At 39.3% G+C, this 19334-nt stretch overlaps 1 protein-coding gene across 1 annotated transcript in view; it reads left to right on the top strand.

Moving 5' to 3' along the window:
* Positions 1-19334, top strand: part of shq1 (SHQ1, H/ACA ribonucleoprotein assembly factor) — a 57161-nt gene that overhangs the window by 26874 nt on the left and 10953 nt on the right. The window contains exons 9-11 of the mRNA XM_060868372.1: positions 3018-3071; positions 10771-10894; positions 17137-17257. Of these exons, the coding sequence (XP_060724355.1) occupies positions 3018-3071; positions 10771-10894; positions 17137-17257 (299 nt within the window). The remainder of the gene's footprint in view (positions 1-3017; positions 3072-10770; positions 10895-17136; positions 17258-19334) is intronic.

The following is a 19334-nucleotide window of genomic DNA, read 5'->3' as shown; positions in this document are numbered from 1 at the left end:
GATTGTTAATTGAAATACAGCACACAATGCTTTAAATAACAGCTTTTCTCACGCTTTCACATAAATCAGTAAAAAAAAAAACAGGACAGGTCCACCTTTCTACACCCTAGCAGCTATCGTTAACTTTGCTAGTAGTTGAAAGGCCTTTTGTTGATGTCCAGCTTCCGCTAATTTTCAGTGTCAAATATTTTCCCTGCACTACGGCTTGCTCTTGACGGTGATGTCCAGTGTTTTGCCGCCCAACGCTACTGAGCCATTTTTGTTTGTTGTCCTGGTTTTTATGTGATATGAGACACACACTGTTCAGTTTCTGACAGGGTGTCTGTCTCTAGGTATTTAACCATAACATTCTGACCGCATTGGTTCAAACTGTCATAACAATGTAGGGTTAAACCCACAAATTCAGAGCTAACCATGCTTAAGAGCAGCCTTTCATAACCCCGGGTAAAAAGCAGTGCTAACACCGCTTCTAAATTACAAGCGTAAAACATTCTTCTACCCGGGCTTAAATGCAGGGTTTAGAATGACAATAATCTGGGGTTAAGCACAGTCTAAAAATCCTTACTGCAAATGAATGGTCTCCATTTGCCTCAGAATCAAAATGAAAAGAAAGATTTGCATGTCGTGCAGAATAAGCTACCAGAGTTGTGTTGGCACCTAAACCAAGAACCAGTCTAAATTAAGAGTTGTCATATATTTTAGAAAAGGTGCACAATATTGCACCACATGCTTTTGGTGCAACCTTGTGACAACCTTGCAGAAAACCTTCCTATAGAATGGGATTAGCAGATTTACATGTTTTATTATATACTAGCTAGTCAATTATATCTACTATTTCTTATCAGAATAAATAGATAAAACAAATATAGGATTATTACATAGGATGTAGGTTTTTACAATGTTCTCCTGTTTTTAAGCTTTAAATCATCTTAATTTGTTGGCTTTAAATCAGATCTTTTTGCTTCTTTTGTGTTTTAAATGTAAATATTCTGACAACGGAACAAGAAATGGTAAGCTTAAGAATCGTAAAATTAGTAAAACACTATTCAAGTGTTATAACTGTTATAGTTATAGAACTCATAATCCTTTAATAGGAGATACTAGATTTGATGTTTTGACTATATTTAAGATATTTTTTACATTTTTACAAAATCAGTGTTTTTGGTGGCGTTCATGCTTAGCATTGCATTTCTTTGTCATGTTACACTCCACAGTGGTGGATAATGGCTCATACGACACACAGGGCTTTAAGAATTTGTGGTTATTCATAAGTATTTCTGTTTTTACTTGGCCTATTAAGGGCAATATTTCATAGAAAAGTAAAAAAAAAATTTACGGTTAGTTTTCCACACAAATGTTTTTTTCATTTCAAGTAAATGATCTCCAACCCATTCTTGCTCTCTGAGATCTCCCAAGTGTTTGTTCAGAAGCTTCTAAAATTTATGTAATTTTAATATAAAACAACAAAATTTCTGTGTAAGTTTATCCCAACAGAACTAAAAAATTCTGAGTCCTGACTAATTTTATATCTGCCCACTGGATCACATGTGTACTGGTAAAAAGGATTAAAGTGAAACTGTTCATTGAAACTGACAACAATTCAGTTGTTGGTTCTGCGTTTGATGTCGCTTTCAAACCATATATACTGTCGTATTTCAACAGTTTGGTGTGCCGGAAATACCCTAATATCTGCATATGAAAAACATTACCACAATAAGAGAGACACAATGGCATCACCTTATGTCACATCTAACCACAGAGTACATAACACATTCTACTACACCGATTGTAAATAGAAAGGTGTGTGGCCCGTCCAACAAAAGCTATTAACAGTTAGACTTAATGAACGCTTTCTAATAGAACGCTTTCTAAACAAGGTAGATGTTTAGCTCTAAGAAGGATTAGACATTGATTAATGTGTTTGTTTGTTTTTTATTGTCATACCCCACTGTCATATTTTCTGTTATCTGGCATTATGACAATGAGCACATGAGATTGCACTTGTGAGTTCATAACATTCACAAATCTTAACCAGTTAAAAGACAAATTAAACATAGTATCTTGAATGAATATTTCTTGATCTTGATATTTTATTTGAAAGAATTTTTTTTTAGGTTTTGATTAATCATCCAAGTCCACAGCCTATGTTAGTCCCTGCATACATCCTGCCATGGGTCAGCCCCAAACATTTAATCTGTTGTCACAGACATTGATTTGCATCCTCTCCATTGATGCTGAAGCTTTTCAGTATAGAGTATTTCTATACCCAGTACACTGTTGTGTTTATCTCTACACTCCCAAGTTATTTATTCAAAAGATCATTCCTTATTCCATTACATCAGTTATTATTTCATTAGTGTGTGTGTGTGTGTGTGTGTGTGTGTGTGTGTGTGTGTGTTTCACCAAGGGTCCAAAGGAAAGTCCTATAAAGCTGACTGATGATATAATTCAGCCCTCAGCTGTCATTTGTCAGACCTCCCTTTTTTTTTTTTTTTTTTTATCATTTTAAATACATTCGTTGCAACATTTCAGGAAAAAAAACAGATGCCACATACCAGCAATAATATATTATTATTATATATATATATAGATAGATAGATATGTTGGCGCATGATATACAATAGCATTTTCTTCAGGGATATAAGTTTTAAATCACAGGTTTTAAAAGCAGAGAAGCTAGAGCTATAATTCTACATAGATCTGGGGTGCAGCTCCTGTAAACACAACTGTTGGAACGCATCCCAAACGCATGACCTGCTGTACTAGAAATGTTTCTTTCACATCTGTGCTTTAGTTTCCGCTTGCAAAAGCTCTAAAGCTTTTCAGATTTCCTTATAGTGTTTCCTTTGTTAAAAACATGTGAAGGTGTTGGTGTGAAAATGTTTTGCTGTCATGATGAAAAGAGCAACGCTGTGGAAAGATTCTGGAACTCATATCAGATATGATTGATGTGGTCAGTTGTGTGTGTGTGTGTGTGTGTGTGTGTGTGTAATACTGTATACTGTTCCTTGCTGCAGGTGGAGTCAGCATGGACCATCAGAAAAATCAGTGGGACTCTGAGCTGGCTGGAGGTATGTACAGTATACGGTATCCTACAGAGTCATTTTACATTTTATTATCTCCACTCACCAGGACATAGAGTACTATAGAATCTTTGCTGCAGATGTTCAGGATATTAAAGAGTTTAAATATGAAACAGCAATAAATACAATATAGAACATCTGCAAAAGTTTGAAGATCGGCAGTAAACAACACACAGAAGTAAAACTCAATGTAATCTCATAGTTTCTGTGATACTTTTCTGCACACCATGTTTGTAAAGAGTGGGTATTAGAGTTACTGCAGCCTAGCCATTTTTTGCCTGCCCAGAAAACTAATCTGATCTGCTAATTACTTTATTCCTTCTGCTATCAAGCTAATAAATGCTGACAGTAATCTACCAAGATAACCCTTACACCTATCAAACTGTTCTTTTTGCAACCCATTGATCTGTGCACTGGTCACTGGCATGTTTTATTGATGTCTGACTGCTTCTGTTTGTTTATGTATTCATTTTCATTTTTATTCATTCTAACCTATGGATATAAAGACTGTAGAAATGAATTGCCCTGTGGGATTGATATAGTATCTGAATCAGGAAAAGGCATTTCTGCCCACTAGAACTGCAGTTGGCTAGATGTTCTGAGATTGTTGTGTGTATTAATCCAAGGAGATCTATAGTTTTCAAAATACTCAAATCACCCCATCTAGCACCAACACCCATGCCATGTAAAAATGACCAAGATCACATTTCCCCCTAGTACTAATGTTTGATCTGAACGTTAGCCAAAGCTCTCAGATTTCCCAAAAATTACCCAAATTTCATGAATGAGCAGGTATACATGTGTTCCTATTGAAGTGCTTGGTGTGTGTATTTTCTATCAGTGTTATAAATTATTGAGAGATCTAAGTATGAGAGATCTAAATATGGTAAGAGGAAAGAGGTAGGAGTCCACAGTTAAAAGATTTAAGAGAGCGTTTGTGCTGTGTAGAAACTGTAGCGTCTGTAGTTCAAATACGTTTTGATCATTTTGATTACCTCAGTACATCTTGCTAGATTACAACAGGACAAAGTCGCTTGCTGAAATTTGCATGGTCTTATAGTACGCTACAAATGCTCTCATTAAAATATGAACATATAACACATTTTTACAACCAAGAATTATTTAATACATTCTAATGATAAATTATGTCTTTCAAACCACAATGTATTTTTTTTCATTGGAATATAGTTTATGGCTAAACATTTGTGGACACGTGGCCCGCACACTCATGCAGTACGTGCTTTTTAAACATACCAATGAAGATCTAGTATCTTTTTTGCTGTTATAACAGCCTTCATTCTCCTGGGAGGAGATTCTGGAGAGTGGCTTTGGGAAATTGTGATCAATCAGCCACGGAGAATGTCTGGTGAGAATGGCTGTAGCCAGAAGGTGTTTATTGGGGTCAGGGCATTGTTCTTCCTTGGCAAAACGTTTTCATGCTTTAAGGAGCTTAGGCAGCTTGGTTCAAATGAAGGGAAATTCCATGCTTACACCTTTTGTGGAAACAGTTTGAGCAAGAACCAGAGATCTGTGTTATGGTCAGGTGTCTACAAAGATGTTTAACTACACATGCCATGTAAGTCAGTTTCCTGAAAACAGTGGCAGTAATGATGGAAAATGCATTAGAGGCTCTGCTGAGTCAGTATCCGTTGTTTGGCATTAAAAGATGCCAGCGGGAACCTATATGAACAGGATATTCATATACGGTTACATTTGGTTGATGTTTTATGCTGCACAATTTACTATTTAAGATTGGAAACTACCCAATCAGTAGTCCAAAGTCTGAACCCGTGAGCTCTGTCTAATTCTCATTTTTTCTTTCAAGCAGCTGGAAAACCATGTTGCACAATGTCAGACCCACTCAAGCTGTTAGAAAACCCCCATGTTAAAGAGGCTTTAAGAGCTATAAACCAATCTGAAAATGGTGTGAATGTGTCTACTAGAATCCGCATAAACAATCTTTCAAATTCAACAATGCAACAATGAGGACACTATATGTATCAGTATCTGTTTACTGCTCCAAATATTTGCATGTGTAAATAGACGTGACCTTAGCCTTAAGGGTTGTTTGCTTGCTTGTTTGTTTGAATCAGATATGAGCACCACTACTAGGAAACACTGAACACATAAATCAGAGGTAGAAATGCCAGCACCTTCAGCATGGTCTGAGACTTGGTCTAAATATTTTAAATTGAACTTCTAACTTTTTTTTTTTTTTTTTTTTTGGCTTGCTTATTAATAATTTGTTCTATTTTCCAAAATATAAGCAAGATAGTTGTCTATACTTTAAGACAACTGCAACTCTTACCTCATTTTCTTTTTGTCTTCTATTTGTGTCTGTTGGAGCACATTCTGTTCTTTCTGAGTAACGTTTTCATGTTCAGATTGCGTCTTTAACATGAATCATTTGGAAAGATTTAGAAAATCTTCGAGCTCCTCCCAGTATTGCTGAGTTGCCCTAATTTTATATTCATTTCTGTGAACTCAAAATCATGACATCATTGAAGGAGTGATTATAATAAAGCCACCTCCACAATTACTGGCACCTTTGTCATGTGTTCATCCTATAGGCTTCGTACAAAGTGTGTGACTTTATTCTTTTTGAAATTGAAGTACTGGAAATTATTGAAAAAAGCCGTTTTAAAAAATCTAGTGCCGCTTTTTCATTTATTCTTCAAAAAAGTATGAAGAAAAAATGTGAAATTATATAAATATTATATAACCTGCTTCTGTAACTCACCTGGAGTTTGTATACCCACGCTATGGTAAGGATGAAGTAAATTAGGAAATGCTATTTTATTCCATTTGACTTCTTGAAGAAACAAGAAATCTGTCTCATGCCTGATGTAATTATTAACTCTCTCACTCATTTTCTACCGCTTATCCGAACTACCTCGGGTCACGGGGAGCCTGTGCCTCAGACGTCATCGGGCATCAAGGCAGGATACACCCTGGACGGAGTGCCAACTCATCGCAGTGCACACACACACACTCTCGTTCACTCACGCAATCACACACTACGGACAATTTTCCAGAGATGCCAATCAACCTACCATGCATGTCTTTGGACCGGCGGAGGAAACCGGAGTACCCGGAGGAAACCCCCGAGGCACGGGGAGGACATGCAAACTCCACACACAAAAGGTGGAGGCGGAAATCGAAGCCTCTGGAGCAGTCATTTGGAGTGATGAGAGCAAAATTTAAATTTATAGTCACAACCATAAACATGTTTGGAGAGGAGTCAATGAGGTGTGTGGTGAAAAGTACATCATCCCCACTGTAAAGCATGGTGGTGGATCTCTTATTTTTTTGGGGCTGGGTGAGCTCCAGTGGAACAGGAATGTTAGTAAAAATTGATGGCCAGATGATTGCAGCATGTTATCAGAAAATACCGACAGAAGAATGCAGTTTACATCACAAAGGTATGCATGTGGATGTTCCAACATGACAGTGATCACAAAGCACACGGCAAGGTTGGCCCTCAAATGGCTACAGCAGAAAAAGGTGAAGGTTCTGGAGTGGACATCACAGTCTCCTGACCTCATTGTCATTGAGCCACTTTGGGGAGATCTCAAATGTGCAGTTTGTGCAAGACATCTAATAGAAGATAAACTCGCAAGCCTGCCGTTTGTTTTAATAAAAGAAGAGGAGGTGTAGCTCCTGTGAGTTGGCTGTTTCATTGTCATCAAGCCCACAAGCACAGTGACGACAGCGGAGCTGGTAAGAGGGTTTGAGTCACGCTTGGTAACACAGTGGTGGGTGAACAGGCTGTATAGCAGTGGGATGACAACACAGCCAGATTTGTGGCTTTCTGGAGAGTTGTTTATGCCAAAAGCCGTTTTTTGTGACCATCTAAAGAATAGGCATGATGAAGAGAAGCAGTGTTTTACTAGTATTATTATTTTGTTGTTTTTTTTTGCGAGTGTTGCAGCCAAACATCCTCAATTTTGCTGCAGATTTTTTCTAAATTCATGATGCGACTTTTAGAATTAATCTTTTTTCTGGTCACATGCACAAGCATACAAAAATACAAAAATTGAATTAGAGAAAATAAATAAACAAAATTTAAAAAATATGATGTGAATATGGTGATATGAAAATATTATGCACATTTATGAAAGTAAAAGTGCATGTGTGCAATGTGTGTGGAACTTTCGTGCATAAAATGCAAAGTATGATATGCAAAATGTCCAGTTGAGGTACTGGGTGTTCTAGACAAGAAAAGACAGAGGTCTAGGTGATGACCCAAGTGGCCTGCGGAAAGATGATGCCCCTTATTCTCAATTTTTTTTTACATTTTTTTCTGGAAAATTCTTGAACTGGTGAAATTGTAAGCACGGGATTCTACTTTTAAACTACTACCAGTGAAGACGCGTTACTTTCTATGATAGCTGTACAGCTAGTCGTACCATTATCTGGCTTACCCAGAAGTCTTAAAGAATGGTGACCAGTATGCGGTAGTATACTGTAATTTGTTATTAATTTAACAAATTACAGTACATTTGACTGATGCAATCTAATAAAAAAGTTAGATGTTCAGTAAATAATCCTGTTTGCTATAAAAACTTTAACAATGGTTGTAACCCTGAGATGAAATTGCTAAAAGTATGTATCATACATGCATTGAAGTATCGTATCGTATTGTAATCATGTAGTCTGTTGTCTGCATACTTCTACAACGCTAAGTTGTTGATGGCTACATCAACTTATTCATAGGAAGATGATGTTGGCAATGAGACAACTGCACTCTGTGGAGCTAGCAAGACTGAGGTGAGGCATCTCACAAGGCAACAACGCAGGAGCCCAACCTGTCGTACCACATATGCTGCTACGTTTGCCTGCTACACGAAATTGAAAGTATTTTTACAGATTTGTCGTATCGCTGTCGTCCATCGTAAGATCGAAAATCGAACTGTCGTAATTCTGAGTACATGTACTTGTGTTTGATGCATTTGTGTCACATGATGCGTCTTGGTCCAAATCTGCAGAAAATCTGTGGTAATGTTGAAAAATCGCAAGTAATGCAGCCGGCTCAACAATTAATGACCCAAAAAAGGGGTTAAAGGCTCATGGAAAAAATATCTGTGTGGTTACTTAACACAATGTAGACATTGTGAATAAGGTCAGAATTGTAGGTGATAATGTTCCAATAAAAATAATGATTTTTTTCCAGAGATATCAATAAACATGTCATTAGCATCAGTAAGTATTCTAATAGGTCTCTAACACTTTTAAAACACTGCGTGGGTTTGTATCTTCATTACTCACTCGTCACATCATGTGTGAGTTCTCTGCTTTCTCTGTTGGTTTCCTTCTTTGTCGCTATATTTCAGAGTTAGCAGAGATGCTGTTGGAAATGCTCAGCAGCGAGTAGCTTTCACAGAATAAAGGAAGGAAAGGAAAGGCGCTAACAACAAAATGAACAAGCTAACGACTGAGAAGCTTAGTGCACAAAGGCGAGTAATTGCTTTTGTGTTCAGGATCTTTTAGGTGACTCAGGAATGTGAGTCTTTTATGTTTAAGTAAGTGTTGTGAACTGAGGGCTAAGCTGAAGACAGAGGCTTAAGGAGCTATCGATCAAGACGGGTCTGACCAGATGCTGAATTATATATTTATTACACGCATTATACACACACACATGCGATTCTGTTCGATAGTGATTCTATTCCTGGAGTGATTCCAGGTGTTATTGGGTAAAAACTCTATTTTTGGCTGTGAGGGGTGTTTGTGTAAGGCCTCTTGATACTAAAAGGTGAGAATTCGCTGCTTTGCAGTGGTGTGTGTGTGTGTGTGTTAGAAATTGTAGCAGGTGTGAGTTCGTACCTGACAGGTAGACAGATGGAGTTACTGAGGCTATTCCCGTCACGATTACACACCATGAGAGGAAACGCATATAAGAAAAAACTGAGGATGGCCTTGCATGGCCCCAAACATAAATGAGCACTGTTTTTTTTTTTTTTTTCCATTTCCATTCTTCCATTTTCTTCTACAACAGACTGGTTTCCACAGGTGTAAGTCTGAAGTCTTGGCATTCAAGCAGAATTTCTTAAACTTTTCTGGAAAGATGTTAGTCATAAATAGAATCTGTGTGAAGATAAGACAAAGTCTGAACCTCCTGGCAGAGCCAACCAGATTTCTAGTCTAAAATATACACTATATGGCCAAAGGTATGTGGACACTTTACTATTACACTTGTATGTGCTTTTTAAACATCCTATTCCTAACTTGGTCCCTTTTACTGTTAACCTCCACTGAGTCAGGGCAACAGCAGCTCTTAATCCTACACATTTGCACGGCGAGTGACAATGAGGGAGCGTAACCTAAGCCTCCACTCAGTACTGAGCCAACACTTTGATAACTGAGACTAGCTAATGACATTCTCCAGCTGCATCCAACACACGTGCACGCACACACACACACACACACACACACACACACACACACACAATATTTGCCTCCTTTTCTCTCTTTCCCTTGGTATCTCTTTTTTTCATTTTGCTGTAATGCCAGCCTTATCTCTCACACTATCCATCTTTCTCTTACTTTATTGCTCCTTCAATTTCTCTCTCCTCCTCTGACTGTCAAGGAACTTCCCTCCGTATCTCCTTCTCTTTCTGTCTGCATTTTTTGCACTACCCTCCTCTCTCTCTCTCTCTCTCTCTCTCTCTCTCTCTCTCTCTCTCTCTCTCTCTCTCTCTCTCTCTCACACACACACACACACACACACACACACACACACACACACACACACACACACACACACTCTGCCTGACTAATGCTGCCTCCTAACTGTCTCAGTCGGCTCTGCCTCCCGCTGCTGGTTTATTTACACCGCTGTTTAATAGCCCGGGGGAGTGCATGAGCTATGATGACACGCTACAATGACTCGGGGCGGATTCTTAACAAGCTGCTGAAAGAAGAGAACCGGAGGCAGGAGGGGCTGGCTTTCTAGCAGTGGTGGTGGTGGCGGTAGTTGGGGGTGGGGTTGGGTGTTAGCAAGACAAACGTTTTTTTTTTTCACCATGTAAATTTTAACATGTCTGGCATCATAGATGATTTTAAGCACAGCGGAGTTTAAGCTGTCAGAAGGTGTTTAAAAGTGGCTCTCGTGTTTACTCCTTCAATAAAACGTTGGGTCGTTAGGAGTAATTAGAGCACTAATTGCTGCAGTTACGAGGAAATGTTCAGTGCAAAAGGGAGAGGAATAGAGGAAGCAAGTGGCTTGTTGATAAAACATGACCAACTCAGGTTAGTGATGAGACGGATGGATTCATAATGTAGTGTTTGTGTATGGGGGGGGGGCACAGAGTTTTGAGCTTGTGGGGATATTTGGCTTTATTTAAAAAAATAAATGAATAGAGTGTTTGTTTGTTTTTTTAATTCCTTTTTTATTTTTAAAAAAATCTTATGGTGACTGAGGATTTTTTTTGGTGTTTGGGGGCATTTTTTTTTTCCTTTTGTTCCCCTCAAGTTCTCCCCTTTTTTTTGGAACTTTGTCCATATGCAGGAAAACTTTTCATAAAAATGTTAAAAGAAAAACACAACAAACCTAAAACAGCCGAAAGGTTTTAAAGTTAGGGTTAGATAAAGGTGTAGGTATAGTAATAATAGTAATTAATAATTGTGTCAATGGATGGCCCTTACAAGGTTAGTAAGATGTGTGTGTGTGTGTCTGTGTCTTTTTCAGACGTATCACTCTCTACCTGAGGTTCTTGTATCGTTTGGCCGCAGAGTTCTGTGTTACCCGCTGTACCGCCACATTTCTCTGATCACCAGGGCGATCCAGGACGCCGCTCACATTTTCCAGAGTGGTGAGTGTTCACATTCTCCTTCTGTCTGTCTCTCCCAGCAGCAGGACTCTATCACAATAAAGCCCTTGAGTGGTTTTCAAACAGCTCCAGAGGTCAAGTCGAGGGTCAAGACCTTAACATGACCTGGCTTTCACATGCCGGAGTCTGCCTTTCTTCCTCCATTCAATCCCTTGTGTGGCCCTAATAAGACCTGAACTGCTTAGCTTTTCCTATTGAAGAAGAATTTGTCCGGTCTCCCATTGTCCGCTCCCTGACAGGAGGAAGAGTACTGCCATCCTTCTTTTTTTTTTTCCTCATCCCTTAAAAACAGGATTGAAAAAACAGTATCTTGGTGAATGAGTGCTTTTGTACACTGAACTAACAGACACAAAGAAAACATGGCAGGTGAAGTGAGAAACAGTCAGAACTGAGCACACAGAAATCCATCCCTGTCCTGCGGAGTGTGATGGCTAAAGGAGTCTTTACTCTTAGTAAAGTCAACAGATTTGCTTCAGCTCACACGTGGAAATCTAACCGCTTCTGTCAGCAAGAGAGAGGGTGAGTGAGAGAGAGTTAGAGAGAGAGAGACTTCACAGGGAGCCCTGGCTTTGCAGCGTACAAGCTTTTGACTTTGATATCTCTGTGGGAAGAGTAATCTTTAAATCAAAGTGTCTAGCTGAGAGAGAGAAAGAGGGAGAGAGAAGGAGAGGGAGGAAAGGAGGGAATGGAGAGGGGTGACTCTCTCTGTGTAAATACATTTAGAATGTGTGCGGTGAGCTTATCCAGAGCATGTTGGTTAAATGCTTGTAAATGATGGCAATTAAAGGGCTTTTTAGCTGCTGGATTAGAGCAGCCGTGGCTCATTAGAAAGTGAACACCTCGCTTCACTGGATTTCGAGCGAGCTCATTAGCTCCTGTTAATTTGTCCTGAACTCCCCACCACACACTGTCTTTCGGAGTGCAGTTAAATTCGAGTATCACAGGAGACGCGACGGTCGATTTTACTCCAATGCAGGTACGCGCTTTGATTCATATGTCGTTAACTTGGTATACAGCGTCATGTTCTGCATACCGTGTCATTTTCCACACAAACCTTTTTTATTGATTTGCTTTTCTATAGGAATGAAATGCAACATACGTTCTTGTAGCTAATTGGTTGGTGATTAGCTGCGATTAGTCAGCATGCTGTGCTCAGAATAACAAGACATTCTAGTGACTGAACACTAGATTTCAACCACATCTACCATTCAGGATTCCGTGTAGAAAACTGGAGCAAGAGGATACTTTTGGTAAACAACAAAGGAGAGACTGTTTGGCACGGCAGCATAAATAAAGAGCCCTAGAGGTACATATAAATATAGCCCGAATAATTGTGTAGGGAAAATGTTGCTGGGTAAGCTGAGTACAGTCATATTGTTCATTGCTGCTGGGAAGTTATCTTTATTTATTTTTGCTAGAACACCCTAAGAACCATGACGCACATTAATTTCTGATAAACTGTATTGTTATTCTGGGTTTCTCTCACTCTCGTTGCTTCCTCATGGTACTTGTTGCATGTCACTCGATGGACCACTGGTTCCCCAAGAATTTTACAACGGTACTTAAAATTTGTAGGGCAGTCTGAGGTCATGGACACTATGAAGAAAAGTTTTATAAATAAATAAAACCAAAGCATTTAATTCTGTTGAGATTGGGAGTAGTGTCTGTTGGTTTGTTAAATCCACTAGCATTTTCATGAGCAAACCAACTGACTAACCAATCAAGTTATAGATCAAATCGATGTATGTTAATTCTGGAAAACAAGATGTCCCCATTCAAATAAATACAAATTCACATATTATTCATTAACACTGTGTTTTATAAACCTATACATTTTATAGCATGGTAGTTAGCTCTGCTCAGTCCTCTGCTACAGCATTGTATTTGGCAGACGCCTTTATCCAGAGCGACTTTTGTTTTTATCTCATTTATACAACCAAGCTCTTGAGGGTTAACGTTTTTGCTCAAGGACCCAGCAGTAACAGCTTGGCAGTGATGGGATTTGAACTCACAACCTTCTGGTTGGTAGTCCACCATCTTAAACACTGAACGAACAAACAAATTATCTTCTGACTCCACTGGGAAATTAGGGTGTTAGAAGGAGGAGCAGAGCAATGGGAAGAGGCGCAAGACATTTTTTCTTCTGCTGGTGTTACAATCTGAGAATAATTTATCAGGAATCTTTAACTGAGGGCTCGCGCCTCAGTCGCATGGTCTACCGATGCCCCCGGACCAACGCGTTACAAATCTGCTTAAAAGCAGTGTAACATATGAAACCGGGAGTCGAGAGAATGCTCACAGTGATCAAGCAATCTGATTCCGATATTAATTTACATAAATGTCTCCCCCCCCAATGGCCAGCATGCAAAAGTGTTCTAACATCCGACATGTTCAAGACCGTCTCCCTGAGCCGTGAGCCTTATTGAAAACGAGTCATTATTTCCTTCATTCTGATGAGTTTAGCTATTCACCATGATGACAGCAGCATCCGTGTTAACAAACCACACCAACCACACCAGCGACCTCCATCATCACTTTCACGTTAAAACACTCACGAGCCGCTTCATTACATCGTAACGCCCCGCTAATTAAATTCCCGGGAAAAATCCGATTAGGCACATGCACTCGTAGCGTGTACTGATCTGATCTGACGCACTTGAGCGGCTGGAAAGCGAGCAGTTGTACATATCGCCGGAACAAATGCATTAATGGTGTCGTCGGGAGGAGGAGAAGGAGGAGGACTGTGCAGGAAATGAAATCTGGGGTAAATATTTAAACAGCCCTCGAGCAGTGTGTTTGGTGTTTTAGAAAAACATTTAGCTTCTAGAGGCTCGCGATTTGATGTTTGGTGTTTGCTAAAGATTTTCACGGAAGTCAGCAATGCAGAATCATGCAGAAGACAAACACTCTTTAGGCAAGCCTGGTTTAACTAGCATGGAAGAAAGAAATCAACAGATGACATAATGCCAGAGCATACCACATGCCGTACACACTCTTACTAAGTTTTAAATGCATACAAATTAAGAGTATGCATGATGGCCTGGGGTAACACTTCACACTTTATGCTTTATATGCTTCTGAACTTGTATTTTAGTCTCGCACATCTGACACAAAATAAAGCTATATACAGAATTAAAAGAGAAAATGGAGAAAATCTTATTTAAGGATTTCATTCAAAATCCACAGTAAGACTACCAAGCCTACCTCTATATTTATATTAAAAAGAATACTGATAAATTTACCATGGAAAATCGGCATCATATACAGTTTCTCCTGAAATGACAAGGCCAGTTCTTTTTGTTTTTGCTGTACATTGAAGGCCGTTGAGTTTGAGGTCAAAAGGATTTTATATCCTGATATTTAGATCTATATGTCTTAAACAACTTGAAACACGGGGCACGGTGGCTTAGTGGTTAGCACGTTCGCCTCACACCTCCAGGGTCGGGGTTCGAGTTCCACCTCCACCTTGTGTGTGTGGAGTTTGCATGTTCTCCCCGTGCCTCGGGGGTTTCCTCCGGGTACTCCGGTTTCCTCCCCTGGTCCAAAGATATGCATTATAGGTTGATTGGCATCTCTGGAAAATTGTCCGTAGTGTGTGATTGCGTGAGTGAATGAGAGTGTGTGTGTGCCCTGCGATGGGTTGGCACTCCGTCCAGGGTGTATCCTGCCTTGATGCCCGATGACGCCTGAGATAGGCACAGGCTCCCCGTGACCCGAGGTAGTTCGGGTAAAGCGGTAGAAGATGAATGAATGTATGAACTTGAAACACAGCAGCTTTGGCAGTCCATCCAATTTTTAGCCTTGCAGTACATAATACTTAATATTTGGTTGCAAATTGTTTGTTGCATTTTTCTTTTGTAATGCTTTTCCAGACTTGTACCTTCTTTCAGTTGTTGTTAGGTTTGGGGAGTTTCACCCTTCAGTCTCTTCTTCAGGAGGTAAAATGCTCTGAAGTTGTTGGGTTAATGTCTGGTGATTGACACAACCAGTCAAAAACCTTCCACCTTTTCACCCAATAACGTCCTCTGTTGTGTTGGTAGTGTGTTTTGGATCATTGTCTTGCAGCATAATGAAGTTCCATTCTATTAGATTGAAGGCACCTTTCTGTAAACCTTTAAATTCATTCTGCTGCTACCATCATGGGTTACATCATCACTAAAGATTAGTCTGTTAAAGAGAGTCTGTTTCAGAAGCAGCCACCACCATGTTTTACAGATGAGCCTGTATGTTTTGAATCATGAGCAGATCCTTTCTTCCTCCACACTTTGCCTTTATCTATCACCTTGGTAGAAGTTCATCTACGTTCCAGAACTTTTGGGAATTATGTCAATTTTGTGTGTGTGTGAGAATTCCAACCTTGTGATTTGATCTCTGTATCTCTGTTCTCAAAGTCTTCTTCAGACATTAGATTGTGAGACCTTCACCACTACCCTGTGGAGGTTGTTAGTGATCCCAGTGACCGTTGTTTTGAGGTTTTTCTTCACAGTTCTTACAACGTTTATCCCTAATGTCTAACCCTAACCTTTGGCCAACCTCTTTTATGTCTGGTTTTTAGAACACCAATGGCTTTCTGGTCTTTATGTTGGTTTATCCATTTTAAAAGCAAATGCGTTCACAGGTGAATCCCAGGCTTCAAGCCATGAGTAATCATCCAGTGCTATTAATTGTTTAGAACAATCGGTTTAACAGTTTTTTTTTGTTTTGTTTTTTTCTTTTGGCTCAATATCTTGGTTTATTATTAGGTCATTTAAACTCTTCTCTGTCACCATCTGTTCTGAGTGCGTAAGCTCTTTTCGGTATTTGATGGAGATGAAATGACAGTCCAGGAGCATCATAGACATTTTTACAGTCGGCATTTGATTACAAACAGAACTGATTAAGCATCAGAGCGTGGCATGCTCTGTGTAAGAAAAACACTTTAGCTAAGAAGGTTTTATACATTTTTCTGCAGACTGACTGCATTTACAGCTCTGTTTGTTATACTGGCTCTTTACACTTCATGACCTTGCAGCCAGACAGCTAAAGCAAGGTTAGAAAGTATTATAACATATTGTTTTCGGGAAATATTTTTGTTTTTTAAATCATTTTTTTTTATGTATACAGATTTTAGTCAAAATGATATATTTTCCAAGGAATCGGATGTTATCTGAATGGTAAACTAACACAGAAACACTATTTCTTTTCAGAACATAATCCCAAGCCTTGACACAGACTACAGATTGATTCAGAGACATGGCTCTGAATCCTACCTCAAACCGACAGGAGAGATATCAATATGCTAGCACAGTTACAGTTCTGCGTTATTTCCCTGCATGATACATGCTGATGTTACTAATTAAATCTTGCCACCACTCTTTCATTTACGTTCCCTTGTTTTCTCATCTTCATCCCTGTGGTTTACATTACTCTAGTCTTGTCTTCAAAGTTGAGCAAACCTAAAGTTCTGGAGAAAGCCACCCACTTTGTGACTTCAGTCCTGCTAATGAAACAATAACAAAGCAAAACAAAACCCTGGGCAGAGAGGAAACGAGCAAAAGGTTCCACATGGATGAGGTAATGGAGTTGTTGAGAGAGAGAGAGAAGTAAGGAGAAAGAGTAGTACAGAGAGATTTAGATCCCTGGAGGGTTTTTTTCTGCTGGGATCTGCAGCAGTCAGTCATTTTAATTCCTGCCATGGTAAGTGCCCTTGCTTAAACGGGAACCAAATGTTTCTGCAAAGCTTTCCTCAGCGCAAGAGCACTGTTTGTTTTCGCAGGAGGCTGGAATGTCTCCGCCGGCTGCCAGGCTATTCTGTGAGAGGCCAGGAGTATCCTCTTGTGCACCTCTCACACTTTTCTTTTCTCTTCAATTTTGCTATTATCTTCTGCTAAGGGAAAAAAATTTTTTATACCTTCTTCAGAAAAATTGTGTTATGTCGGGTATCATCTCCTTGTCATGGCCCATTTTCTCAAGACACCACTCTCAAGTCCTCAGTTGCCTTTTACCCCCTTTAAATATATATTATATATATATATATATATAAAAATATATATATATATATATAAAAAATATATATATATATATAAAAAATATAAAATATACATGGCCAGTAATAACTCTCCCCTGCAGATTTTAAGTTTCATTTTAAGTTCTTTCCCTCAGGTTTTCCATTGATTCATGTAAACAACCTTTCCTTTATTGTCTGTTGCTTGGCTAATCTGCTTGAACGATTTCCCTCATTCCAGGTAAGACCTTTGTCCTGAAATGCCTGCTAACCATCCACAAGATCTTCAGATCCAATGAGCCGGCCTACATCCTCAATGACCTCTACATCACAGACTACTGCATTTGGATCCAGCGGGTTAAGTAAGTTCACATAGCTTCCTTTTGATGTGGCTGTATGGGAAGTTTGGGGAAGTCAAATAGATGTTGCGGTGGAAAAAGGGGGCAGGCTTGTAATTAGGGAACAAATGTGAAGTGGCCCAAAGCTAATTTGTGTAGGTCAGTCTGGAAGGCAATTATTGCCCCATATGCTATTGAAAAAAAAGAATGTTAAACATACTGTATAAATGAATACTTTAGCTCTGCGAATAGTCTAAGCACCATCTGGTCCTCTACTAAGGCTACAAGCTGTAAGCAGGAGAAAATGTTTAAATCTGAATTTGTTTCCTTCTGCACACAGGCAAATTTGTGGTTTTGGACTGTTCTGGAAAGTGAGCGTGAGCTCAACACTGTGTCAGTGTATGAATAAGGGCTTTAATCAGAATTGAAAATCTTGTTAGATGCCATGGCTTTGTGTCCTCATGCTGGCCTCAAGGGTTCTGCAGCTCATTATTGATGAATGATGTTAAAGCTTTTGTTTGTTATGTTGTTATGCAAAAGTATTCTATTCAGTTTCGGTACAAATAATAATGCACCCCCACGCGAAAAACTCCTTTGACTACAATTACTTGCATGTTTAAAATCCAAGCCAGTGAGCACATAATTGAGTAATGAGCTACGAGCTCTCTTGGCAAGTATTCAGGCAAAGTTGTATTCTTGTGTGTAAAGGCTCCAGCAGAGAAAAATGGGCCTGATGTTACAGGCCTGGTGCCCAGATGCAGAGGATAAAATCCGTGAGGACCCAGTGGATTTCTTCCAGGTTCCTCTTTTGTCTGGCACAGAAATTTTTGGAGGCAAAAGCCTTTATGGCCGATTAATAATAAGTGAGTAAAAATCAATCATGTTGTTCAGAATAGTGTTGGATAAAGCTGCCTATATTTTATAGTGTAAAATCTTCTAGAAGTATATAAACCATGAACAGCCATAACATTAAAACCACTGACAGGTGACATGATGGGATATACAGTGGGATATATTAGGCAGCAAGTATACAGTCAGGTCTCAAAGTTGATGTGTTGAAAGCAGGGAAAAATGGGCAAGGTTAAGGATATGAGTGAATTTGACAAGGGGCACATTATAATGGGTAGTCGACCGGGTCAGAGCATCTCCAAAACAGCAGGTCTTATGCAGTGTTCCAGATTTGCTGTGACTGGTAGTTATCAAAATAGGTCCAAGAAAGGACAACTGGTAAACCAGCCATAAATTAAGTCTTATTGATGCACATGGGCAGAGAAGGTTAGCCCATCTGGTTCGATCCTACAGAAGAGCTACAGTAGCACAAAAAGCTGAAAGGGTAAAGCTGGCTATGACAGAACCATGACATATAGTGCATCACAGCTTGCTGTGTATGGAGATGTGTAGCTGGAGACCAGTCAGAGTGCCCATGCTGACCTCTGTACAAGGTGTGCATGTGAACATCAGAGCCGGACCATGTAGCAAGTAGAATGGAAGAAAGTGGCCAGGTCTGTTGAATCACATTTTTCAATTCAGTTTTATTTGTGTGACCCTTTTAACAATGGACACCGTGTCAAAGCCACTTTGCAGGAGTCTAAAAAGTCCGAAAACAAACAACAGAGTTTATCATTTAAATTCATATTTACCCTTAAGAAACATGTACGAAGCAACAGTGTTGAAGACAAACTCTCTGAGACAATATGAGGCGGAAAACTCGAGATGAATCGCACTCAAAATAGAAGTCATCCTCATCTGGGTGACACCAGATAGTGTGATTCTAAATAATTTCCCTTCTATAACTTTATATAGGAGAAATGTTTAACCCAGAGTTTTTTGGAGAACCTTATGAGCTTCAGCGTAACTTGTGAAAGTGAGAGAGAGTGAGATTAGGTATGCTTGTAAGGACATAAATAAATAAATAAATAAGTAAATAAATGTAAATTATGTGCAAAGTGTAAACAAGGACTCTGGCAAGACTAGCTATGACAGCACAACTATAAGGGAGAGACAGAAGTTTGTCTTAACTACCAGACAATATCATGCCCCAAAACCAGACCGTAAATTCTTCTTTTTCTTCTTCTACTAATTATTATTAGTAGTTGGAGTA

Source organism: Tachysurus vachellii, chromosome 4 (assembly GCF_030014155.1).
Source record: "Tachysurus vachellii isolate PV-2020 chromosome 4, HZAU_Pvac_v1, whole genome shotgun sequence".
Taxonomy (NCBI): Eukaryota; Metazoa; Chordata; class Actinopteri; order Siluriformes; family Bagridae; genus Tachysurus; species Tachysurus vachellii.
The sequence above is the reverse complement of the archived record's forward strand: the minus strand, read 5'-3'. Positions and strand labels throughout refer to the sequence as shown.